Source organism: Amblyomma mixtum, chromosome 3 (genome assembly GCF_055824585.1).
Source record: "Amblyomma mixtum isolate Tamu chromosome 3, ASM5582458v1, whole genome shotgun sequence".
Classification (NCBI taxonomy): Eukaryota; Metazoa; Arthropoda; class Arachnida; order Ixodida; family Ixodidae; genus Amblyomma; species Amblyomma mixtum.
In genome coordinates, this window is record NC_143014.1 from 241030613 (window position 1) to 241056664 (window position 26052).

Sequence of the window (26052 nt, forward strand, 5' to 3'; positions counted from 1 at the left end):
ACGGCAGCATGCAAGCACTGTTGCGATCAAAAGTTGACGATACGCGAGTGTGCGGAAAAAAATATTTTTGGCGCAGTCACATAATCCGGTCGCCCGAAATGTGTCAAGGTGTGAGGGGACAAGTATGCTCTTCCGCTGGCCACACTACCACGCGACTGTGGTGCAAGGAAGAGCTACAATGAAACCCAAACAAGAATCTTGAGGCGTCCCTGACCTCGAGGGTGCAGAAATAAAATAAATGTTGCCACGACTGGGTTCTGAACCCACGGCAGCGTGAACAGATGAGTTTCGCTAGCCACTGCACGAGAGCACTATGCAATCACCGCAGCCGATCATGCTTTGTGTTAAATTGCTCTCGTGCTCTGCATTGCACATCGCTCTCTTCATCAACTTCCATCTGCAGCACAAACAGATCAGATCAGCTTAACCTTGATAAGAGCTTAACCCGAGTCTAATACCATAGCCAGATGTGACCACGACCCAGCGAAGCAAAGCAATGAGTCAACCAGGCTAAACATACGCTTTCGCACGTCTACTTGGCTTAACTATGGTAAAACGCTATCACTTTTTTCTTTTTCCAAGAACACGCGTCCTGTAATATTTTGATCGCAAAAGTACACACGTGCTCTCAAATTACCATCACTGTGATAAAAATGGTGCCAACTAGAAGAAAAATCACTGCGTATAGCAGAAGTTTGAAACAATTTAAGCCCAGCTCTATTAGATCACTCCTTCAGTAACTACTTTCATGTGCGTAGCAAAACAGCATATCAAGGATATTAATGGGACAGTCTGAGGACTACGCAAACTGCTAACCAATTTTCCGAAGTTTTGTTATTCCTGAAAGTGGCCTCTCTTCACTTGAAACAAGACACTGCTGAGTAGAGATCAACATCCTGACCATTATGAAATCTGAAAGCGAAATGCTGATGTGGCACACTCAATTTCGATGGTCACCACCTGTCGAGGCTGACATATTCCAGGTTTGCCCAGAGAGAAAGGCACTTATTGAATACTCACATTCTGGCTGTAAAAAGTGGAGTCCATTGGGTAACGGAAGGACGCGTCCATGGTGTCCAACACAAAGTCCGTTTCACCCTTGTTGCTAAAGCCCACAGGAAAGTGTACTTCCTTGCCAGCAGGCAACTCTGCATAAAAGAGGAAACTCGTTAATTTGAAAAGTAACATGACACCTAATTTCTACACATGTGCAAGCACATCTGCAAAACATTACAAAATAAAACACAGCAAAGGCACACACGTTCTACTGAAAACGTGGATTGTCATGGCTTAGGAAGTTTTATATGTGCAGTTGAGCCTGGACATATCGAACTCGAAGATCCCAAAATAGTTCAATATATTGATAGTTCGATTCACAGCAGAATCTCAGCAATACAATCCCAGTTGATACGAATTTGAGGATGACATGAATTCGTAAAATTCCCTGGCCACATGGTGGGCACAATTCAGATGTTATAAGCAACCTCCCGCCCCACTGTGGATGACAGAGCTGCACGGGCCGCGACCCCCCCCCCCCCCCCAAGCACGAACTGCTAGCTGCCTGCACATTGCCGAATGCCGGGACCACCAGTCGCAGGGTGCGCACTGCAAACAGCGAGTGGCAGCGCATCCCGTACATTGGTGACGCCGTGATCGCCAGTTGTGCGGAGCGCACCGCTAGCACTGAGCGGCAGTGCGTGGTGTATGCAAAAACCCGTCAGCCAAAAACACATTTGCGCAAATTCTGCATCTGAATTTAGTTTGTTTCGGAAGATAGGAATACTTTTTGCGACCCCGTGAGATTTGTACGATAGCGATTCTACTTTATGAGAATTGCATAGCGTATCTGTAACCTGGAAGCAAGAATATGCTGCACCCGCGCTAGTGACTCAATGTAGAGACGAGCCGCTGACTGGCGTGTTGGCAGCACACCGCTTGCTTGGCGCTGCTAGGCCTAACCTGCTTCGTAAGGAAGCAGCAGTAGAGGGTGCTTTGGAACTAGCAGCCTATCTTAAGATGTCTAATCCTGCTGCCAGTACACTATGAATACAGTAACCGCTCATTAAAATTATGGTACAGTCGGTTTCTGCAACGCCTCCAGCAGCGAAGCACGCAGGTTGGTTTCACCCCATGACAGGAAAGTGGCGCAGAAATAGAGCACAGGAGACCAATGCCACCCTGAAGCACACCCCACGTTTGCGCCACTCACCCACCTCGGTCTGTAAACACTAATCGAAGAGCGTCGTTAGGGAAAGCGCCACTTGCAGGTGCGCAGCACCAATAAATATTGGAATGACCACCACAATTTGAGTTCGATATACTGTGTGACTTGATATACTTTGTGAGAGTCGACGGCACTGGCCAATCATGGCGAGATAAAGCAAACATGCTGAACACAGGCCCAGGTCAGACGCGCACTTCTTATGCGAGGCAAAAAGAAAGAAAGAAAGAAAAAAGAAAAAAAAAGGAATGAAAACTGACATTCAGAAAAATCACAAGCAACTATAGAATTATAATTTCCCTATGTGCAACGCAAATCTGCAGCAGAACATTTAGCTGCAAAATGATGTGTTGCTCCATTCACTGCACAGAGTAATTTACCTCCAGGATCCCCATACCTGGTGCTTATTCACAAACTGAGCTGCCTGAAAGCATTCCACAGGAAAGCAAGAATTCAGAGGCACAAGGAAGATCACAACCAACTAACTTGACTGGAAGTTCTGAGGCTTTGTGAACAGCAGGTAAGTATCGCCATGAGGGGAGGGTTTCAGTGGTCCACCTGATGTGCTGTCATCACCTTCATCTTCGTCATCCTGCACAATTTTCACCAAAGTGTCCAAGACATAGAAACTTGCACGCTGGTGACAAAGGCCCTCTCAAATTAAATATTAGAAAGCTTCCAATAAGATACCACAGATGTGCACCCAGCTGATGAAACAAGCACTTAACAGGACCCTTAAAGGGTCCCTGAAGAGGGCGTTAAAGGTTGGCTATAGAATGCTAGCATTACGTAGAGTACAGGCCACCGAGCGTTCATGCCACATACCAGACCTCAAAATCGAGCTGATAATCTACAATACAATTTTAAGAACTCCCGCTTCCGCGCCTTGCGGCGACCAGCGGTGCCGAGCTTTCACCCAAATCCACGCGCATTGCGTCACGTAGTGCTGTTTACGTCAGCAGTGGAATGCCATCATTGGTTTGCCGCGCCAGCGCCATCGACGACGAACCAGATTAGGAGGCGTTGGCTCCGCCCCCTGGGGAATTCCCACACGCGTGGGCGGTTGGCGGAGGGGCCGAGTGCGTGGAGCCGGCGGACTGGCATTTCAGCGTCCTAAAAGTGACCAGAAGAGAGGCAAAAGCGCGAAGATACGGAAATTCAAATTCTGACTACAAATAACTCAGCGTCCACAAAACGCATGAATAAAATTTTTGCTGGAGGATACTCGTGACGCTGCGTCCGTTAGCATACTAGGCATCTCGCATCTTTGTTGAGACCCCCTTTCACAGCCCCTTTAACTTAGAAGCAAGAACAACAGTACTTGCTCACTATAACTCGGAGTAAAAGAGTGGGTGAGTTGTGTTCTGATAGGCAACGCCTGCATTTGGTTCTGGACCAAAAGCACAAAAAAAAAGGAAGTTATAAATGAAGCCACGGCAGACTAACCAGCTTTATGCAAACTAGTAAAGTGATTGACTACAACATTGTTTTAACACATGCTGGCCGAGTTTTGATTGAGGCAAATCACAAAAGGCACCCGTGTGCAGTGCAATCTCACCGCAATGTAAGGAACCCCAGGCGGTCGAAATGCGGAGTCCTCCACTACGGCGTCCCCCATAGCCCATACGTCTCTTTGGGACGTTACATCGCCCAGTTTCTTTTGTAACAACTGTCTATATTCATGCAGATTTTTCGCAGTCAGATACCTTTAGGAGAGCCAATGAGCAGCTGGTCAAAGCAAAGATACTGCACGGAACCCTCCATAAAGGTTGAGTCGTTCTGTTCACTTTTGTGACACCTTAATTTAATAAATGCAACTACGGCATTTATTTTTTTAGGACCAAGTTGCATTGCCGAGGGTGCACTCTGTAGTCTGCCTCTATGGTAAGACATGGTATGGCATGGTATCATGCAACAAACTACCACCACACAGTTCAAGTTGTATATACCAAGACCACTCGTTGCTCCAGTAGCACTGTGCAACTAAGCAGTTTCTTGGGTTGCTCAAGCCGTAACAGCTGCTTTAAAGTAGATCAACTTTTAATACTACAGCAGTTGCTCATGTATGCTGACATGAGAAAATGCATTTAGAATTGCATTGATAGAATCAAACTATAAGAAAGGATACATGAAACATTCCCCACGACTCATACACACGCCTCTGGGGCTACAGAGCTTATTCATGTGATGTGGATTTTGCTGTTGAATGCGCAGGTGGTCACATCCGTCGTGGCTACATGAGTGGGCTAATCTGGTGGTCCGGAATACTCCAAGCAATACCGGGAAGGGTGAAAGTTTATGCTGGCACCCTCTAGTTCCCGTCTTCTGGGAAGCAGCTCGGGCGACCCTCAATCCCGGCAGGGTTGCCTTGTAGGAGCCTCCAATCAACAACCTCTACACTGGACACCCATCAGAAAAGAGCTAGAGGCTGGCCCTGTACTCCTCAGAATTACATTTTGCCATATTCAACAGTGTCAAGTTAAACTGCATACGACAGGTAGACCACAGTGTCAGCCTACCCCCACCGCACATGCATGCGCAAGAGTGGATGCCAGTTTAAAGCAGGCAATTGCCAATGATGTACTGTTGGCCACAGCGCCGTGGGCCTCGACACCACGCTCTGTGACGGCAGATGGCGCAGCAATGCAGTTTTGTCTTGCACCGCCACGCATCGCAGATCCCACAAACTTTTGTGGTTGACAGTACGGTCAAAAAGGGTAGAAGGTACTTTGAATGATTGAAGTATGAACTACATAGTCTCTACTACATTAAAATATTTTCCTGCCACCTCTGCATAACCTGCAGTAGAAAAATATCACTCGTACATTACAGCATCAACTCTTCAAGGCATATGGTGAACATAAGCACTATTTCAACGCTGTAAAAGTAATCTATGTTTATATTCCAGAATACACTGGTATGTTTCCTGGAGGTGCAGCTTGAAAAGGTCCAGGGAACTTGCACATGCAGCAGCAAAGGTTGCATTTTCATCAACTGGTTGAGCACGCGAGACCTCATGCAAACCACCTGATGACAGCAGCACAATGCGAGCACTCGCAAAACTTTATTAGCACACAAAATAGGAAAATATGTCCCAAAGCTGCACTATAAGGGACACTGCAATGAACGGCTGCAGAAAAGTTTTTGTGAAGACGCATTCGTTTAACATGCACTGAAACTGTGGCAGCCTTTTGATGGTCAGCAAAAGAATGCCTTGGCTACAAAAAGCTGCCATATAGAGTGGCCTTGTTCCAAACAAAAAAACAGACAAATTTGATTTGAAAGATGACAGCACAAAAGGACAGTACGGTCATTGCTACCATATTTTAAAAGTTTTTACAGAAAAACAGCGACTATACAAATGTGCAAATGCCGTAAGCAGTTCTTGGACACTAATACTGCGACGGAGAAGTTGCACAAGGCTTGAACACGAATTAGCTGATGAATTCTGCGTGAAAAAACATAAAAGACCACACAATGGCGCTCCAGGCACCGTTACAGTTAACAAGCGGTATATGAGCACTGCTACATATGGTTAATTAAAGGGTAAGCTCAAAACAAAGTCAGTGCCACTAACCTGTTCACTCTCTGCTGCTTCTTGCTGCTCAGAGCCACTTGGTGCACCATCTTCAACAACAACATCGTCCTCCTCTTGTGCTAGTGCATAGGGTGGGCCTAAAAAAAAATACACATTAAAACAAGGTCACTACTGCAAGACACGTTTTTACGAGTGCCTGAAGACTGTTACAAATGGCTGCCTGCCTTCTTAGAACTGATACTTTTCTAGACAAGGTACTGGCAATTTCAAAATAGGCTGCCAGGCTCTTCTTTCAAAGAATAAGGTTCGCTCTCACAAGGATGCTGATGACAAACGAGAATCAATATCTTTTTTTTTTCCCTTCAGACTTTTGTGCTTTCGGAACCTTCAGGGAAGAAATCTGAGAATACGACTTGAGTATTCAATCACTTTCTGAGAAGTTTTCAGACCTACAACAACAGTTTACAATAGGGCCTGCCAAACGCTGCTCACTGGTTCGCCTCATTTCGCACAATTCGTGGCAGGTGAGAGTGCCATTCACTACAGCTGGCTGCTGGTGCTTTCAGAGGTCAAATCATACCTCTTTTGCGACACACAGCTAGTTAAGCGCGAAATCAGCCCGCCATATATATACACCACAAGTTCAACCAAGAGTGAGCTTGCCAATCTAAACCGACGACATCAGGGCTGACGATAGCATGCGGTGTTTGCTCGCTGGTCGGCAGCAATAATTCAGTTGATGGATCAAAGGCGATATATTATACAAATCAGCATTTAGTTGCCTGAATCGATTCCAGTGCTCAAAGTGAAGACTGCCCCAAAAATTCGTCGAGTTGCAAGACGTACCCTTATCCACCAGAGATTACAAGTGAACTCTAGAACAACTACCAAGCAAAATCACGTCAACTTTTTCAGGTAGCTTATAGTATAGAAACATTTAGTTACTCTGAATAACCACCACATAACAATCTAAATTAGTGGACCCATGTTAAACACACCTTGAAAGCTGTACTTGATTGTACTTGAAAGCTATTGTTATCATTGGTACTAGGGCGAAGTTGACGCTCTATGCCAACGACACAAGTATTTTTTGTGTTTATGATACCTGTGAAAAAACAGTTTAGTACAGCCAATTCAATGTTGTCAAAACTAGGTGTGTGGGCCAGCCAATTACTCTAAAACAAAACAGATTATCTTTTGTGCTAAAGAAAAGCATATTGCATCGGCTCTCAAACTTATCTTGAACAACAATAACATAGAAACCGTGCCTGAACTTAGAACTATGGGAGCTGTATTTACTCAAAATATGTACTTGGACAAGTGCATAGATTATATAGCATCCAAACTTGCCTCAGTGATGGGCGCTCTATACAAACAGAGATTTTCTCCAAAAAAAACTATGTTGCTGCTGCACAATTCTCTGTTCTTAGTTAGTTAGTTAGTTATATTGATTTTAATGGCGCAAAAGCAACTGAGGCTATGATGCGCCAAACACAAGGTTGGAGGTTTTGTTAAAGGTGAAGCTTTTTATACTTAGAGTTTGTTTAAAACGCTGGCTTCCTCGAGAAACCTAAAAATACATGAGATGTCAACCAGTGCACGATCGCCTAAAAGTAGCATGGGGTGTAATGGAAGTCTTTCCCTATAAAATGTTGTAAAATATTTCTTTCTTAGTTCTTCTAGTTTGACACATGAAATTAAAATGTGGTTCACTGTGAGTTCAGCACCACACATTTCACAGAGAGGTGTGTTTTCTTTGGTTAGCAGAAAGTTGTGCGTGAGGTGGGTGTGTCCAATGCGGAGCCGACATAAAATAACTTCGGTAAAACGTTCTTGATGCCTACATGATTGCCATTCCCCTAAAATGGGCTTAACAGAATGTAATTTGTTGTTTGCGTGCTCTTCCCATACTGCCTGCCACTTTTTTTTGAGTTTACTGTATATAAATTTTAAACAATCCCTGTGCGGTATGTTCACTTGCTTTATTTGGCTATTCCGGGCTTGTGCAGCGCATACATCTGCTTTCTCATTACCTAAAATTCCAACATGGCTAGGAACCCAGCAGAATTTAATGTTATGCTTTTGTTTTGTGATTTTAACTATGCTATGTATGATGTTTCCTATTATAGGTTCAGCTGCATTTCTGGAGTGCAGTGCTTTAAGCATACTCAGGGAATCGGTGTAAATGATGCTATTTTTGATATTCTCTCTTACTATTTTTTCCACAGCTACAAAGATGGCATAACACTCAGCAGTAAAAACCGATGCGCATTCTGGTAGTCGCATTATCTGTTTATTTTTTCCCTGGATTACTGCACTTCCAACGTGACTTTCTGTTTTTGAGCCATCGGTATAAAATTCAATGTAGGTGTCATACTTTTCTTGTAGTGCAAAGAATTCCTGTAATATGTACTCATGTGGCGTTTGCTTTTTATCTAAATGTGTCATTGTGAAGTCACATACTGAAGGCAGGCTGTACCATGGTGGCAAACATTCATTCCTTTGTGCAATATTTGGTAGGGCATCTAGCACTGTTAGCTCTTCGCATTTATCTTCAAAGCGCAGTAGTAATGGTCTGATAGAGTGTGGTTTGTTGATGAATAATCTTTTAGATGGGCACTTGGTGACAATTGGATGGCAGAGATGTTTCGGAAGAGAACGGATTTTTAAGACATATGAGCATGTAAGGGCAATTCTTCGATCCTCAAGAGCGGCTTCATTAGTTTCAACGTAAAGGCTAACTACTGGTGATGTTCTGTATGCTCCAGATGATAGGCGCAGACCAAGGTTATGAATGGGGTCTAATCTTTTTAAGTAGGATGCTCTTGCCGAACCATATACTATGCACCCGTAGTCCAGCTTGGAGCGAACCAGAGAGCGATATATTTGTAAAAGGCTTGCTCTATCGGACCCCCACCGCTTCCGTGAGAGAACTTTTAAGATATTGAGGGCTTGAGAAGCTTTCTTTTTAAGGTTGTTAATGTGTGGTAGAAATGTGAGTTTCTTGTCGAAAGATAGGCCTAAAAATTTGTGTTCTTGTTTAATTGGTAGCAGAGTGTGATTCAGGTATAGATTAGGATCGACCTGTAGGCCTCGTCGCAATGAAAAAAGAACAGCTACTGTTTTTTGAGGAGAAAATTTAAACCCATTTCTGTCTGCCCAAGCACCTAGTTTATTTAGTGTGATTTGTATTTGTCTCTCACAGGTTGATATGCTAGAGGACGTGCATGCTATTTGTAGGTCGTCTACGTAAACTGAATACATTATGGACTTGGGTATTACTTTAGCTAAGGAATTCATTTTTACTATAAAGAGTGTCGTGCTTAGAATGCACCCCTGGGGTACGCCGTTCTCTTGGGTGAAAGTCATGGAGAGAGTTGCTCCTAGGCGGACTCGGAATGTGCGGTTAGCCAGGAAGTCGTTCAAGCAGTTCAACATCCTGCCGCGGATGCCTAGCTCTGCTAGGTCACGGAGGATGCCGAACTTCCACGTAGTATCGTAGGCCTTCTCCAAGTCGAAGAAGACCCCAATACAGTGCTGCTTGTGGATGAATGCCTCCCGGATGGTGTTTTCTAGACGGACAAGGTGATCTGTGGTGGAGCATGTTTTCTTAAACCCACATTGGTGTTTATCTAGTAGTTGCCGAGATTCAAGTACGAAGGTTAGTCTAATGTTTATTACACTTTCGAAAGATTTAGCAATGCAGCTGGTGAGGGCTATTGGTCTGTAACTGCTAGGACTTGTTGGTGGTTTTCCGGGTTTGAGAAAAGGTATTATGACTGCTTTTTTCCACTCGTCAGGTATATTTCCAGTTATCCAGATTTTATTAAAGAATTTTAACAGTGCCTCTACAGCAGCCTCGGAGAGATGTGCAAGCATAGCGTAATGCACGTTGTCTGGTCCTGGTGCTGTCTTTTTTCCAGAAGATAATACTTTATTTAATTCTTGTAGTGTGAGAGGCTGGTTATGATCCTCATGTACACCTGCTCCAGATGGAAATTTTTGTTTTTCAGCTATTGATTTGTGTTTCTGAAATGTGTTTGTGTAGTTGGATGAGCTTGAGATCTCAGCAAAATGCTCGCCCAGTATGTTGGCCTGTTCTTCTAAAGATGTTTGTGTCCCGGGTGCTGTCAAGAGAGGAAGTGTGAAAGGGGTATGGTCACCAATAAATTTACGAACTTTTTCCCACATTTTCTTTGATGTTATTGAACTATTTATTGAGGAGACATATTTCTGCCAAGAGGTTTTCTCTGCACTTCTTCGCACATACCGCGCTCTGGCTTTTGCCTTCTTAAAGGCAAGTAAGTTCTCTGCAGTGGGATATCGACGCAGAGCGCTCCAGGCTTTGTTTTGTTGTTTTTTTGCTAATGTGCATTCTTTTGTCCACCACGCTTTATGTTTCTTTTGTGCAAGTCCTGTTGTTTGTGGTATAGCGAGTGTTGCGGCCGATATTATGCATTCAGTAAACTTCTCATTAATTTCATCTGTGCTAAGGTCGTCACAAAATTCCTTTTCCAGAGTGGCACTTTTTGTAAAAAGTGACCAGTCTGCGAGCTGAATTTTCCAGCGCCGTGGCCTTGTGGGGATGATCGGAGTAGACGATGAGAGCCTGATGATGGTAGGTAAGTGATCGCTGCCCATGGGGTCATTTAAAACATCCCATTTAAAATCGTTAAAAAGTAATGGTGATGCGAAAGCTAAATCGAGAGAGCTCATTTTTGCTGTGCTTGGACAGCAATATGTGGCTTTTCCCGTATTTAAAAGACAGACATTATTCGAAAGTATAAAATCTTCGATTGTTTGGCCTCTAGAGTCACAGCGTTCGCTTCCCCAAAACGGAGAGTGAGCGTTAAAATCGCCAACTACCAGAAATGGCTCCGGCAGTTCATCGATCAGGCTTTCTAGATCTTGGCATGTTAATGTGATGTGTGGGGGAAGATATACAGAGCATATTGTAATGGTTTTGTAGCTGATGACGCTAACCGCAACCGCCTCAAGTTTTGTTTTCAGTTTGATTTCTTGAGCCGGGACGCCGCTTTGGATGATGATTGCGACGCCTCCCGAGAGTCTATTTGCATGTTCGCGATCACGCCTAAAAGTTGTATAATGTTTTAAGATATTTGAATGTTGTGGACCAAGATTGGTCTCCTGGAGACATAGGGCTAGAGGCATCACTGACCCTAGAATATGAGTTATATCATTGTAGTTCCTCAGCATTCCTCTACAGTTCCATTGTATTATGAAAGCCATCTTAGTTTTGTGTTTGTACTGATTGAAAAAACTAGATCAAGTTGTTTATGGCCCCGTGACTCGGGGCCTGTCTCTTTTTGACCGATCCAGGGAGCTCCGCCGACCATCCGACGTGGACGGCGAGGGGCTGCCCGGGGTCGTGTCCATCGCCTCTGCGGACGCACTGGACGACCGTGCAGGAGGCACATTGATTTTCGAATTTGACCTCGACCTGTGGGAAGAGGTCTTTGGGCCCGCCGACCCGGGGGTCTGCGTCCCCTCCTTTGGGGTAGGCGGAGTAGCGTGAGCTACTCCACCAGACGGCGCGGATGGCCCCGCCACAGGCTCACTACGTGTGGCCTGGACAGGTGCCGAAGCCTGGTGTGGTGCGCCGCGCCCACGCACCACATCGGCGAAGTTTGTTTTTGCAGTGAAGGTGAATTTGTTTGTTTGAGAGTATTGCCTTCTTGCTTCTTTGAAAGAAATGTTTTGCGTAGTCTTCAGAGTAATGATTTCTTTCTCTTTTTTCCAGGATGGACAAGCCCTGGAGTAGGCAGCATGGTCGCCATCACAGTTTGCACACCGTAGGTTAGCAACACATTCTTCGGATTGGTGGTCCTTCGAAGAGCATTTTGCGCAAGTTTTGCGGCCGCGACAACTCTGGGAGCCGTGGCCAAATCTCTGGCAGTTGAAACATCTGCGTGGGTTGGGAATATACGGTCTTACATTTATTTTCAGGTAGCCTACTTCAATGGATTCGGGTAATGTGCTCATGTTGAATGTCAAGATCAGGTGTTTGGTGTCCACTTCTTTGCCATCCTTCCGGATCTTGATCCGGTGGACATCTATAACTTCTTGGTCAGTAAGTCCTTCGAGCATTTCCTTTTCAGAAAGGTGGACAAAATCTATTTCAGAAATGACGCCTCGTACAGTATTGAGAGACCGATGTGGGGTCACAGAGACAGGGATGTCCCCAATGGATACAATTGTTGCAACTTTTGAGTGTTGTATGCTGTCGCGCAGTTCAAGAAGTAAGTCGCCACTGGCCATTTTTGACACCTTGTAGCCAAGGCCTAAGGCATCCGTCAAGCGTTTTGAGACTTGGAATGGGGATATTATCCTTGCTTGTGTTTCTTCTGCTTTACTGTGAATGACATGAAATTTTGGAAAGGATACTTTTCTTTTCTGGAAAAAGTCATCTGCTTCGGTCCGCCCTCTCTTGAGAGAGCGATCAAGTTTTGAAAGGGGGGGAGCCATAAAAAAATGTAGTTTTTCGGTCATGCTGCCAGCCACCCACCATGGAGTCCAACAAGGGGACGCGACAGGTACTTGAAAGAAAGTCCTGCCCACGCCAGCTGTACACCTTAACTATAACCTAATATGACTCAACTCAGGGTAGTTGGTCACACACGGTTAACCCTCGCCGCCAGGAAAAAGGAAAAAACAGAGAAGAGAGGAGGATACAGGAAAGTTGTAAGAAAGGAAATAGGAAAGTGAAAGGTAGAGGGGAGGACAGGAAAAGGCGACTGCCGATTTCCCCCGGTCGGGTCAGGCCGGAGGTGCCGTCTACAGGAAGCTGGGGCCAAAGTGGTGTGTTGCCTCCGCCGAGGGGCCTTAAGGGTCCAAACGCTCGGCATCGGCTCAACCACCAGGATCCCCTTTTCCCCGGACACGGCGATGCCACGCACGGCTAAGCGCGGATGCTCGGGTCCGTGGTGACGCATTGTTCACCATCATCCCCCTGAGGGGATGTCCCTGCGGATGCTCGGGTTAACCCGTGGTGTCGCCACTCACCAACGTCTGCATGCTGCAGACGCCTCCCTGCGGGGATCTCTGTTCTTATCCCACTCAAGTTACTGTGCTATGGTCTAGGGGAACGACTACAACAAACAACATACAAAACCTTGCCACGTTACAACGCAAAATTATTGAGTTGTAACATACTTGCCATATAATAGCAACAGAGATTAGCATTTCCGAATGTTAGTATTAATATAGGCAGGAGACATCTACACCTAATATTTGTATTCAGCACTGATAACAGAATGAAAAGAAAACAATACTATGCTAACGAGCCTAGCAGAACTTCCCACTGAACAATACTCAAGTCATGACACATGAAATCCAGAACATTGGAAGACTTTTCCTCACCGCACAAATTATGCGATGCAAACTCTACGTTACAACATTCTTCAGCTATTAAACACCAACCTAAATAATAAAACTGATGCTTCAGCCTGAGTTTAAAACAGCTTAAAGGTGCCCTGTGATGCAAACCAAGCATGAGGTCATTATTCTTTGTATGCAAAGTAGGAAACGTTGTGATGCTTGGACGGCCAAAGAGATTGCCGGAATGGTAATATTTAATATTTTAAGGATCCCCAGGTGGTCGGAGCCCTCCACTACGGCACCTCTTTCTCGCTTTCTTCTTTCACTCCCACTTCCTCCCTTCCCTTACGGTGCGGTTCAAGTGTACGCCAAGATGCCAGACAATTACTGCACCATTTCCTTTCCTCAGAAACCAATTTTCATTTTCATTCTATTGTAATCTTCTCTAAAAATGCTTGTTTCGAGCCAATGGTGCCGCTACGCTGCGGCCATTTTCGGCAGTAGGAATGAGAGGGCGCTGCCTTTCTGATTGGTTGGGCGTCCAGTTTGAACCTAGTTTTTTTATACTCACAAAATAAAACTAAAATATGTCTCTGAGTGCTGTAAGCTTTTTGCATGCTACAAAAACTAAAAAAAAAAGCAGGGAAAGCTAATCGAAAGCTAATAAGAATAACGCTAGAAACGACACTTTCAATTTCGCTTCAAACTTTCGTAGAGGCGAGTACTGTTCACACCACGGCAAGTAGGCAGTAAAAAAAAAAAGGTAGGGGGAGAGAGAGAGGAAGAAAAGAAAAGCCAGTGGAAACACCTTGCCCAAAAATGTAGAGAAGCCAGACAGGAGACAGGAGAGAAGGTTGGGGCTGCCAACAAAGTTCAGGGAGCTTCCTTAGTAGTGTTAGTCACCTTTGCCCTGTCTACAGTGTATACACAGGGGGTGGGGACGGGGAGACAATGCTGTGAAAGCAACAATTGCAGGCAAGCAAGCCTCTGCTGCTTCTGTGCTAAGTGTGGTTCTGATTGGTACCAGCCAATTCCAGCACTGGGTGAGTGAAATGGGTGAGTGAAATGCGTTTTCATCTGATTTTTAGAGTTATTCTAAGTGGAGTAACTTTCGTTTGCATGTTCTGATTTCATTAAATCTTTTTTTGCACTGGTCTCGGGAACACGTGAGGAATCCATTTCATCAGATTATCTGGCAATGAGGAAAACACCCTGGTGCCACTTTATAAGGAAGGTTTTTTAAACCACACTACAGTTTTGAAAAATCTTGCTATTCCAATCAATTCAGTTCTCACACAGGACTGACTATAGAGAGCACGTATGTCAAGGTATATATTCAATATTTGCTTGATAATCCGACTACCCTCAGTGACTGTTAGATTTTTTTTCCCCTCACACTGATTTAAATTGCCATTACCTTCATATAAGTTCCTTTTCGTGCCATTTTTTCGGAGCTGCCATTTATACGTATACATGACTAGAATACTCCTTTTTTTACTTCGTATTAATGCATCCTACTTACACTGTCATTTTTGTCAAAACTGATGTTCTAATGTATTCATCATCATCATCAGCCTGACTACGCCCACTGCAAGACGGTCATCTTGCATATTTAATGTATTATGTAACCCTATTTCGTACTGCTTAGGCTGTGCTTAAGTATTCTGTTGCATGACCCACAGTTGTTTGATGGGGACGACGTCTATGCCTCATTTTACCACGTCCGCACTAGGTCTCATGGAGATCAATTCATAGTTCCAACCCCATCTTGTCGCGATTCAACATTCTCAACAACTGAAAATAGTACCCACACTCTAAACAATGTACTGCTGCCTAGGATTCTCTTGCCACACACTTTACAGCATAAGACACCACTGACCCTTATTTTGGATAAATTCTGCAGCCGCTGGCATAGCGGAACCACTTTTCACAGCAGCACTCAATTTTAGGTCTTATTTTTTAATTCTTCCACCAGATATGCACACCAACTTGCACCTAACCAATCAACTTTCTGTGCAACTTTTGACACCCCGGTTCTTCCCCAGAAAATTTTCTTCTGCATGCAAGGTAAATGGTAAATCACTGGCTCAGGCCGACCCATGCCTTGCAAATAAAAGGTTCTGGAAACACCCAAGCCGTCCTAAAGCAACATCCACGTTGTAAGATTTCAATATGATGCAGGATATAAGTGAATATGAAACAAGACAAAGTACGTATACGTTGTTCCCCCTTTGTAGTGTAGTACGTTCCGCGTGGCAGCTGAGCATTAGTCATTGGTATCACTATACAGGGTGTTTCACCTAAGACTTTCTGCAATTTTTAAAAATAAGCTATTTGAATTAGATGCGCGCTTTTTCTGGCATAGCATTGTCAGTGGTGTAGTACATCATAGTGCAGCTAAGACGTGCTAACTAGCAGGCTTTTTAACCAATATTTAATAGTTAACTTTTAAACTATTACCGCTGGGCTCCTTAATTACTGAGAGGCATGCAGCCCACCGTAAGTACTGTCCATATCCGTTTTTAGAATTTCGAGAACACGATTATCCTCGGCGCTGTGGCCCAACAAATTTCGCCTACATCGCGCCAAAATACATGCGGTTTGAGAAGCTTGCAGGCAAAGCAACCTCTCCAGTGCACGTAACTCGTCGAAATAGCCAAAATTTGTTGGGCCACAGCGCCGAGGATAATCGCGTTCTCAAAATTCTAAAAACGGATATGGACATTACTTACGGTGGGCTGCATGCCTCTCAATAGTTAAGGAGCCCAACGGTAATAGTTTAAAAGTTAACTATTAAATATTGGTTAACAAGCCTGCTAGTTAGCACGTCTTAGCTGCATTTGATGTATTACACCACTGACAATGCCATGCCAGAAAAAGCGCGCATCTAATTCAAATAGCTTATTTTTAAAAATTGCAGAAAGTCTTAGGTGAAACACCCTGTATAATCGGACACATATCTTATCAATCGTAGCACATATCGTAACAACTGAATGAAGGCGTTTCGCGCGCCAGGTAAGTTAAAAGGCGGGAACAATTATATAAATATATTTTAAAATAATTTAAGAGCACTGCCAGGTAGCGGAACTGAGACAAGAAAAGAAGTCAGCCTGGTGACGACGGAACGTGCACATGCGGAGGCGGTGGGAAAGCTCCGCCCATCTTTGCAGATGCAGGCGAAATGTTTTTATTACTCCAAAAGGCTGATACTTTATAATCTGTTCCCGTACAACCTAATCCGCACATTACATATCTGACTTACCAGCCATACGGCTGCGTACCTTTTAATTCAGGTGTCGCGTGGATAAACAATTCTAAGCAGTTGTGAGCAAAAAACTCCACAGGTGTCGTACTACATACGTAAGCAACGCAACAGTGCGAGGCAGCTTCACGCACGCAAGCAGGAACGCACGCACGCACAAAACGACTTCAGCGCAGAGATGGGCGCCTTCGGAAGAGGTTCTTTACACGAGTTACAGGCAAGTTCGCTGTGTCCTTATCAAAGCACGGACACGTTTGTCCGCGCCTCACGCAAACACTACAGCGCATACTTCACAGTAACTACAGCTGTCAATATTTTTCTGAACACCCTAGGAGTTTTTATTAACCAACTTTCACTTACCACTTGAGCTAGTTTGACCCAGCCATCCGGTGTTTTCAGGTAGCCGAACTTGAAAGCGCATAATGCCAGTCTTTCATTCCCGCCGGATGAAGAAACGGTCGTCGTTTGTTGCCCGACAGTAACAGGCATTGTGCTGCGTTGAATTGGCAATGAATTAAATAGTTCTTACTGCTTCGTGGGATAACTTATGAGAACTGTTTACGGCCAGAAGGTGCAACAGTTGGTATATTAGCTCTATGGGAGCAACCCGCCAGGCAATGTAGCGTCACTACCGTGTCAACAAAACGTTGGCGTCAACACGCAGCTAACGCAGCGAAGAAAAGCCAACCACGACCGGCGCTCCGTTTGGCTACGTTTGGCTAGTTTGGCAGCCAGTTTTGCAAAAGCGTTGCTTTTCCCTAGGCTTCCCTGGTTGCTCAAAGCGCGAAATTGAAACGCTTGAGAGGAAGAGCTATAAAGCATGCGGTAGGATGGAACGTGGAATATGCGTGGAACTCCAGTTTCGTACGGAATGATAGAAGTTTCTTGCAGGAATGGCGCCACGATGTCGAAAATATTCAGACAAGGACAGCCAAGCTACTACCGGCTTTGAGCCAACCATAGAGTTTCTTACTGAGCCAACCTCCTCTTCCCGGCTATCCCGGCATTGCGACACTTTATGGTGAATAGACAAATGGATAGAGAAACGGCGGATGGAGTCAGTAATAAAGTGCAGCGCCGCCTGCTCTCCCTCTAGGTAAATGAGAAACTTTCCTCCATGGCTACGTGGCTGCAGGTAACGGTTAATCTGTGGACAGCGCGAACGCTGCGGTCTGCTGCAATGGTCTCTGCTATCAAAGTGAAATAAACATCCGACGTGTCATAATGCGCAAAATAAGCCTTAGCAATTTTGGTGATCCTTTGAATGCAATGCGAAAAAAAAAAAAACGAAATCGTATTTCAACCACACTGGCTACTTCAACTGTGGTCATGTTGGGTGTGGTGCTGACAGGTTGCAGTTTCCGGTTCGGGGTTAGCGGCAGTGAATGACACGATGAATAAGCACGAAGTAATGGTGGGCATACGTGCCTTTATATGAGAAGTATTTTGTGAAGCGGTGGGCATACGTGCCCTTATATTCAATACAAAAAGTCAAGTGGTGGGCATACGAGCCCTTATATTCAATCCAAAAAAAGAATCATTCACATCTACACCGTGGGTTGTTTTTGTAAGGCATTGAGTGTGAAATGAAGACCGCCGTTTTTACGGTACTGCTTGTAACCGTAGCACGTATTACCTTTTACCTACAATCGAAACTAAAAAACCTCTTTTTGATGCTGCTCGTAATCGGTGCACGAATCGGCGAAGTAATTTCAGGCGCCGCGTAGCTGAACACCAGTGAGTGTGAACTGCAGTCCTCGGGATTATGGGAATGCGAGTGTATACTTACGGGGGCACTGTATACGCAATGCGTCTAAGTACATTACCTGTCGCTACGAAGAAATGTTTTGGAGTTAAGTGCTTCTGTGTTTCCGAGTGTAATGTTGCTGCTGATGGCGTCGCGAAACGCAAGACGACGAACCGGCCATCTTGCGCTCTCTCAGCCGAGTTTTATATGCGGAGTTCTCATTAGAGTAGTGTTCTCGATGACACCACGTTACCGAGCGATTAGAGTACTTTTCCGAGCAGCACCATGATGTTGCCACATTTCTTCATCGGATTCGAAGGCGCGAACTCCACCTCATAGCCGGGATATGGCGTAGTCGTCGTCCGATGGGTACCTGAAGCACGTTGCATCTTGTTCGTCGCCGTCGTCGCCCATGGGCCAACATGGGCTCCGGCGACGGCAGATCCCTGCAGTTGGTCGACAGTAGCATCGCCTTGCGATCGTAGTAGCATATGGACGTGCCTTACTTCGTGCACTGTGCATGGCATATGTTCTCGAACGCGAAGTCGATGCCGGTGCCTCGCGAAGTGGTGATTGCATCAGAATGTTAAGCTGAGATCGGTATGCATCACGCCAATCAACGTTAACGTTCAACATGCTTCCTGATCAAAGCATTCTACGAGGAGCATGGTCGTGCCGCCGCGTAGAGCCGAAGGCAGATTCCTGTACACGAACGTTGGTCTCGTACGATCGTTGGCAGTGAACTGCAGCCTCCGGTCGCACTTTCTATATGGTCATGTGGTCGCAGGACATAGAACATCTGAATGTCGTAGTTTCTTCTTGGTGTAATTCCTACGTGACTGCCAATATGCGTGCCTCAAAAGCAACGGGTATAGAATCATCTCATCTGTATACAGAGGAAAATTACTGAACCTATAGTTATGTTAGCACAGCTACCATATACTCTCTTTTAATGGCCACAATTTTTAAAAAATCCAGGTGTGAACTTTTGAAGGTGTGTCCCATAGACAAATAAAAAAAACATATAACTCTATATTTTTCCCAATTATCTGGTCCAGAGCACAGAGTGCGGCCCATACTTGAGTGCAGCTTTCACACGAGATTGTATGGCAACTGATTCTAGCCAGCCATTCACAACCTACCAGCACTGAAGTCTTTTGATGCACATATGGTGCACATTGTTTCAAATACCAAGGCTCCAGTAACCCTCAAAGGTCTGTTTCGAAAGGTAATGCTCCATCAGGGAAGGGTTAGGAAGAGTATGAAAGAAGGGGGCAGTGTGACAGCCCCAGTCTGTTCTGGAGACCCTGCTAAACTTCTCAAGAACTGTACCTCCTTTCCATATCACATCCTTTGTTCCACAGCTTAGCAAAAGTGCTCAAAACATTTGTGTATTTACACCAGTTCACACAGAATGAGGTGAAGCTGTCTGTAACTAGAACGTTACAAACCATCATGTGAAACAAGCCTCTAAGCAAAACCTTTTTTTAGTTCTCAGTAAAATTAAAAAATAGTACACTGGTGCACCAACACACACTGTACAGCACCTTAGAAAAACCACTACTTCACCACGTGCATATCAATTACCTTGCATCCACAAAGCTTGCGTTATTTCCTTTATCCTCGCATGAAAGCTAGACACGTTCAAAATAATTAGAACCTCGATGATACGATTACGGTTGATCTGATTTAGAAAGTGTCTCGGATGGTCTAGTATGTACAGAATACGTTACGATTCGGGATTGTACGGAAAGTTTTTCAGGCTGGCACAGATACGAACGCACAATTGCCACCCGCACACACAAGCTGGAACGCGCGTGGGGCCGCCAGGTTGGTCTCTGAGAGATTGGTTCCGCAAAGATCAATCACAGAGATAAGAATCTAGACTAGTCTCTTTGATGCTCATTTTCTGGCCATGTCTTGGGACACTGTGAGTACAAATACAATCGCAAACTACCACAGCAAATGTGGATTTACAACGGCACCAGTCGCATTGCTGATTGACAAAGAGGCCAACGAGGATTTGGCTACCGAAAGCTGGGGTATGCTGTACATTCAAGCTTCTCACGACTTCGTCACCTCGGACAACATTGCAACCAGCGGGCTGAGGAACATTGAAGATGATTGATGGAACAAATGAACTGTCGTCACTGGACAGCAATGAAGAAGAGCGTGACCCATTGTCATTGGGGGCAGAAACTCTCAACACCCTCGATGTTCTGCACCGTACCGCAAGAGCCGGCAGTGCGAGAGACGAAACTGTGGCACGGTTTTATGCTTTCCAGGCTGGGCTTATCAGGGAAATCAAAGCCAAGAAGGTGCAAACAAATATTACCACCTTTTTAGACAGAGAATAATTGAGCCAAATAAACTGTGTTTCATTCTCATGTTCAACTTGGCTTGCTTTTGATCACCCAAATCAGGATGATAGGAATATTCTCCAGGGCCCCGCTAAATTCGTATCATGAAGATTCTACTTAAGTACTGTAATGATGCATTTGTATGAAGGGCACTTAATACACTTAATGTAACTAAAATTAGTGGATGTTATGAAAAATTACCTGGATGACAAATGAAGGCCCACAAAATTCTAGTGATATGGAATAAGTAGCCCTATCCTACACATGCAGTGGAGGTGTACCTTGATGCCAAAAAGGACAAGTACAGGTGATTACACAAGAAAACAAAAGTAAAAAAAAGTTCTTTATTATAGTGGCCTATCACAGCCCACTGCAGCTCCTGTCTCCAACCAGGCTGCTGTCCAGCCAATGTCAGGACCAAAATTTAATACAACAAAATTATGAAGAACCACTCCCACAGCGATGACTGGACGTAATTTCAGCACTCAAAGAGGATGCCTGTGGCAGTAGATGCAACGATATGACAGGCGACTGTGATGCGATGTGGTGCTCAGCATGAGTGTCACGGGCAACAGTCATAACTTCGATGGCTCACTGCTCCTCTCCTGATGAAGTGACCCTCTTGAGTCGTCGTGACCTTGGTGACTGACATGGTGACCTCTTTGGTGACCGGTCTGCACGCATGCAAGCAATGTAACAAGTTACTCGTTTTACTTCATTACTCAAAACCCAAGCTGTACTGTATCTTAGTAGATACGAAACACTGAGAGCCAAGATTTTAAAAAGAAAAAATAAAGGGGGCGGGGGGGACGAGGATGGTGAAAAGAGAGAGAAAGCACATGCAACGAATTATGAGCTGCCCCCAATACACCATCATCTGATAACACCCAGGCACTCTGTACGGTGTGGCAGCAGTGCAGTCCCAAAGGAACCCCAACGGCGTTAACATCAAGAGTGTCTACTATATAGGTGTTTTAAAACTCAGATTTTTCAACATCTTCACAACTCATTGCATCAAAAATTTATGCCAAAGCTGCTTTGTGACAGTAACTGTGTGACAGTCAAGGATACTGCCTCAATGTGGTAGCTAAATACGGCTTGAACAACAGCTAGAGTAAGCCAATTTTTGTGCGCCGAATTATAAGTTCCACTTTGCTCTGTGGTTAAGGGGGGACGAGGGTCTTAACTAACTTTTTTATTTATGGATATAGTCTCATGAAATTTTGCACACAGATGCATTTTTCTCTTCTGATTCCAAATACGTAATCATATTTGAGCTGGTGGTCTTAAATCTTACAAAGTCTAGAATGTAATTAGGTAATTTCTTATGTAGCTTTTATAAATGTTCTCATTGCTTTTTGTTCCGTTTATTTACATGAATTGATAACCAGAGAGTTCCCATACCTGGTGACATTCTTTGTTTACTTTTAAAGGGATGTCATCGTGATATACTATGACGAGAGTAAAAGGTCGCAGTATTTGACGCTGCAACTCATAAATAGCAATTTACAATTAGCAATTTACATGTGGCCTAAACAAAAAAAGGAAGAATGTCATCGGGTATGGGAATTCGCTGGCTATCAATTGACGAATTAAGATCAACAAAATGCAGTGAGAAAGTTCATTAAAGCTGCACAAGAAATTACCTAATTACACTCTAGAATTTAAGATAACTTTTGATCAATGACCACCAGCTCAATTATGACTATATTTTTGGAATCAGAAGAGAAAACCGCATCTATGTGCAAAATTTCATGATTCAAGCCATAAACAAGAAGGTCAGTTTTAAGACCCTCGTCCCCCCTTAAGAGAACTGCATCCAATGCCTGAGAGACCAAAATTTCTTTCTTTGCATGCACATCATTTGTTGATGCTAGAGAGTGGTGATTGTGGGCTTAGCATGGAGGAACGGTAATCTCACAAAGAAGGTGGGAATAACTTCAATACATTTTGCCAAAATTCAGCTGCAAGTTGCAGGGTTGACCTCTCGGTGGAACTGGCAGAGCACTCAAATCAATGCTGTATTTCTTGTCGCTTACATGTTGGGTAAACTACAGCAGTTCCAATAGCTGTAGCACAAAAAGAACAAAACTAAGGCCACTGTCGAAGAAGTAGCTACAGCCACCTGATGCGACGCTATATGCACACAACATTCAGCTTAGCGAGACAGCATTCGCAACACAGAGAGCTGAACTGCGGCACGCTGCATGTTGCCTTTACAATAACGAAACAAGAGAGAAACTTGGTGTGAAAGCAGTGCCACCATGCAAAACCTCATATTACTGCAGTAGGTGAACCATTTTAGGGCTACACAACTGCACAAAAAACCTCCACTCACTCGGGTCAAGAGTTTCCTTGGGGAGCCAATCATAGTCCACATCACTGGCATTTGTAGTACCCATTTCCACCTTTTGCTTACTGGCTGGCTTCTTCTGTAAATAAAATCAAACAGCAGAGAAAAGAGTGCATATTCTAGCTTAGTGCTACCAACAGGGTTCGCAGCTGCATGCAAGCTAATTTGCAAAAGCCAGAAAGTTGAAATAACAGAAATGTCAAAGGCTTTGCACAATTGTCAGCAACTTATTTCAAGCTTGGCTAGTATAAGCGGAGTTAGCTAAAATGTCTTCAACAGCACATATTGGCAATATTGCTCCGCTGCTTTGGACACACATTGTGTGCAGACTGGAGACCAAGAGGCCCTGCCACCTCGCCAACCTTAGTCTCCTGGCACAGTGTCTTCAGCTCGCCGACTGTCATTACATTATTACAGCAGTCACCGTATAAACGCATGTCAGGGCCTGTTGGCAGAATGGGGGTTAAGAGTCGCTGCTTGATGGAACCACGGTCAAGTCGACACCCGTTCCCACCACCGCAGACAGGAGTGCTGTCGAGTCAATGAGTTGAGTGATGGAAGGAAGATTACGAGTGGGTTTATTTACATTTTCACAAGCCAAGTGAACAGAAGTGAGACGAGTCTGCCGCATTTGTTGTCGAGTTTTATACTGTTCTCGTTCCCTAAATTCCGTAGGTTGAGGACGCCCACGCCGGGGTGGGAGGGGCCTAGAGCTTTAACTTGTGCACACCAACACACCACCGCACTTATGGTCACGCCCCCATCGTGTGTTGAGTCTGAGGGAAAGAAGGTTGCCAACGAGGTAGCGTCAACTGTGGCAGGTGATGGTTTCTGGCCAGCCGAAGGTTGCCGCGGGTCACCGACATCTGTTCTTCATCAAATGACACCCGCTGCTCAAGTCCGGAACGCGAGGTCACGAAAAGGCCGGAAAGTGGTCCCTCGTCCCTGGAGATGATCGCGAGGGTTGGGGATGATGCCCGCCAGCTCGTTGCAGTGCTTGGCAAGCCGAACAGCCATAAGAAACGAGGCCCTTTGTTCCCCGGCACGGTCACGGCAATTGGAGAAGATACCATCCGTCTCCCCACAGCACCGGCGGCGGTGTTCGACACATGCAGACACTTCGGAAAGGGGGTCTGGTTTTGCTTAAACTTTAGCCCCTTCGTTTTGGTCCTGCACTCCGACCGGGCAAACTCGGTAATTGGAATCAGCTGTCACCTGGGCCCTCTACGTGCGGTCCATGACGGCAGGCCTGGGGACCACCACCCTCGAGTTGCTCGGAGCCACCAGGAAACACGTGTGTGCCGGCTGCTTCGAAGCGAGACTCGATGACGCCCATCTCAACAGGCCGCACTTTTTTTTTCGGATTCGAGGGCCTATTTGCCAACCATTGGGCCACCAACAGTTGCTCGCAGACAGAGCTGATCGCAGGCCACGGCACAAGCATTTAGAAGGCTATTGTCACATGGGTGATCAAAAGTCCGGGTGCGGCTGTTACATGGATTTCAAAACAAAATATTTCCTTCGGGAAAACAGGGTGCGGCCCGTACACGGCTGCGGCCCTTACACTCGTTTATACGGTACTTCGTGCAAGAGGTTTTTCCACAGCATGAGAGTGAGAACACTTGACATTTGCAACCGTGACAAACAGCCATCAAGCACGAAATTATGCACAAGCGCCTCGAAAAGTGTCTTTTTGCTCCAGTGACGGTTCAGCAGAATTTGTCGCAGCTGTCATCATGCAGATGTGAGGCCCTCTGGCCCCTCCTGGATGCCTGCTGCGGTCACCTTTTGTTTCTTTAAATGCAGACCTTTGTTGTCATGATTGTGCGGATCTCGGAGGCCATAGGCTATACTTCCATTCACTTGGAAATGGTGATCAAAGACACTTTTTCAGTGCAGATGACACAAGCTTGAATCGAGTGGCAGGAAAATCTTTATAAACACAATTTTTGCAGCAATAAAAGTAATTTGCTATTACATATTATCAATACGACTAGAAAGAGGCACAGAATTTTTATTGTGACCAAAATTAGCGTGGAGTGGTCCTCGGTGCCTTTTCAAGTCGATCACTTAGCTTTTAACTAGCAGCCACTTCTGTGCCTGCATCAAAAAAGATCATGCAAATGAATTCTGTGCAGTATGAACATTTCCTGGCACAGGTTTTCCTGGCACAGCACGGTTTTAGGTCAGGCCATTCTTGTGAGTCCCAGGTCTTCGAATTCACTAGACCTTCACTTAAACTTAGATTGTTATTTTCAAACCGACGTCATTTACCTGGATTTCTCCAAAGCCTTCGATCGCGTTCCACACCGGCGTTTAATGACAAAACTCTCCTGCCTCCACATCGACCCTTTAATCCTGTCATGGATCGACTGCTTTCTCCGCGACCGCTCACAATATACAGTAATAGGCAACCATAGATCGTCAAATACCACAGTCCTCTCTGGTGTCCCTCAGGGATCGGTGCTAGGACCACTCCTTTTTCTCATATTTATAAATGATCTTCCCAATGCCGTATCATCTCGTATCCGTCTCTTCGCAGACGATTGTGTCCTCTACCGCCGCATAACTACTCCCGATGATCAGACTCTGCTTCAACGCGACTTAAACCTCATAGAAACCTGGTGTACATCATGGCTCATGCAAGTGAACATTTCGAAATGCAAGTTCATGCATGTATCGAGAAAGCGAAATAACCTCAGCTATCAGTATTCATTAAGTTCCACACCACTCTCCGAAACAGAATCATACAGGTATCTTGGAATCATCATAAACAACAAACTAACCTGGTCTGAGCACATTGCAAAAATTTGTACAGACGCTTCCAAAATGCTTGGGTTTATCAGACGATCCCTTGCTTTTTCACCCCATTCTGTCCGACAACTCGCCTCTGTAACATTCATCCGTTCCAAACTTGAATATGCCTCGGCGATCTGGAATCCCCATCAAAAATATCTAATCGATCAACTTGAAGCCATCCAAAATCGCGCGGCCCGTTTTATCACATCGCAGTACGGCAGACAACACAGTGTAACTCTTATCAAGGCATCCCTTGATCTGCAACCCCTGGCACTCCGGCGTAAAATTTCACAGCTCTGTTTGTCTCACAAATTGTACTACACCTTCCCACAGCTAAGAAACTCTGTATTTCACCCGCCGCTTCGCACCTCACGACGACTTTTTAACTCTTTAAGTCTGCAGCGCATACACGGCTCCACAAACTCATTTAATAA

At 45.0% G+C, this 26052-nt stretch overlaps 2 protein-coding genes across 4 annotated transcripts in view; both read right to left on the minus strand.

The window, feature by feature from the left end:
- Positions 1-17362, minus strand: part of LOC149354164 (translocon-associated protein subunit alpha-like) — a 32583-nt gene extending 15221 nt beyond the window's left edge. Inside the window, exons 1-4 of one of the 2 annotated variants that reach the window (XM_089583097.1) lie at positions 16720-17362; positions 5799-5896; positions 2708-2813; positions 1021-1148 (exon numbers count right to left, since the gene is read on the minus strand). In XM_089583097.1, coding sequence (XP_089439223.1) covers positions 1021-1148; positions 2708-2813; positions 5799-5896; positions 16720-16780 — 393 coding nt within the window. In that variant the 5' untranslated portion in view covers positions 16781-17362. The remainder of the gene's footprint in view (positions 1-1020; positions 1149-2707; positions 2814-5798; positions 5897-16719) is intronic. The other variant, XM_089583096.1, reaches the window with a different exon arrangement.
- A 3434-nt stretch (positions 17363-20796) lies between these two features.
- Positions 20797-26052, minus strand: part of LOC149354165 (cytochrome c oxidase assembly protein COX18, mitochondrial-like) — a 30010-nt gene continuing 24754 nt past the window's right edge. Inside the window, exons 6-8 of one of the 2 annotated variants that reach the window (XR_016291197.1) lie at positions 25606-25752; positions 22805-22898; positions 21126-21140 (exon numbers count right to left, since the gene is read on the minus strand). Coding sequence is in view for 1 of the 2 variants with exons in the window: in XM_089583099.1 (XP_089439225.1) it covers positions 21042-21140; positions 22805-22898 (193 nt within the window). In the remaining variant the exon portion in view is untranslated. Of the gene's footprint in view, positions 21141-22804; positions 22899-25605; positions 25753-26052 lie in introns of both variants that reach the window. The other variant, XM_089583099.1, reaches the window with a different exon arrangement.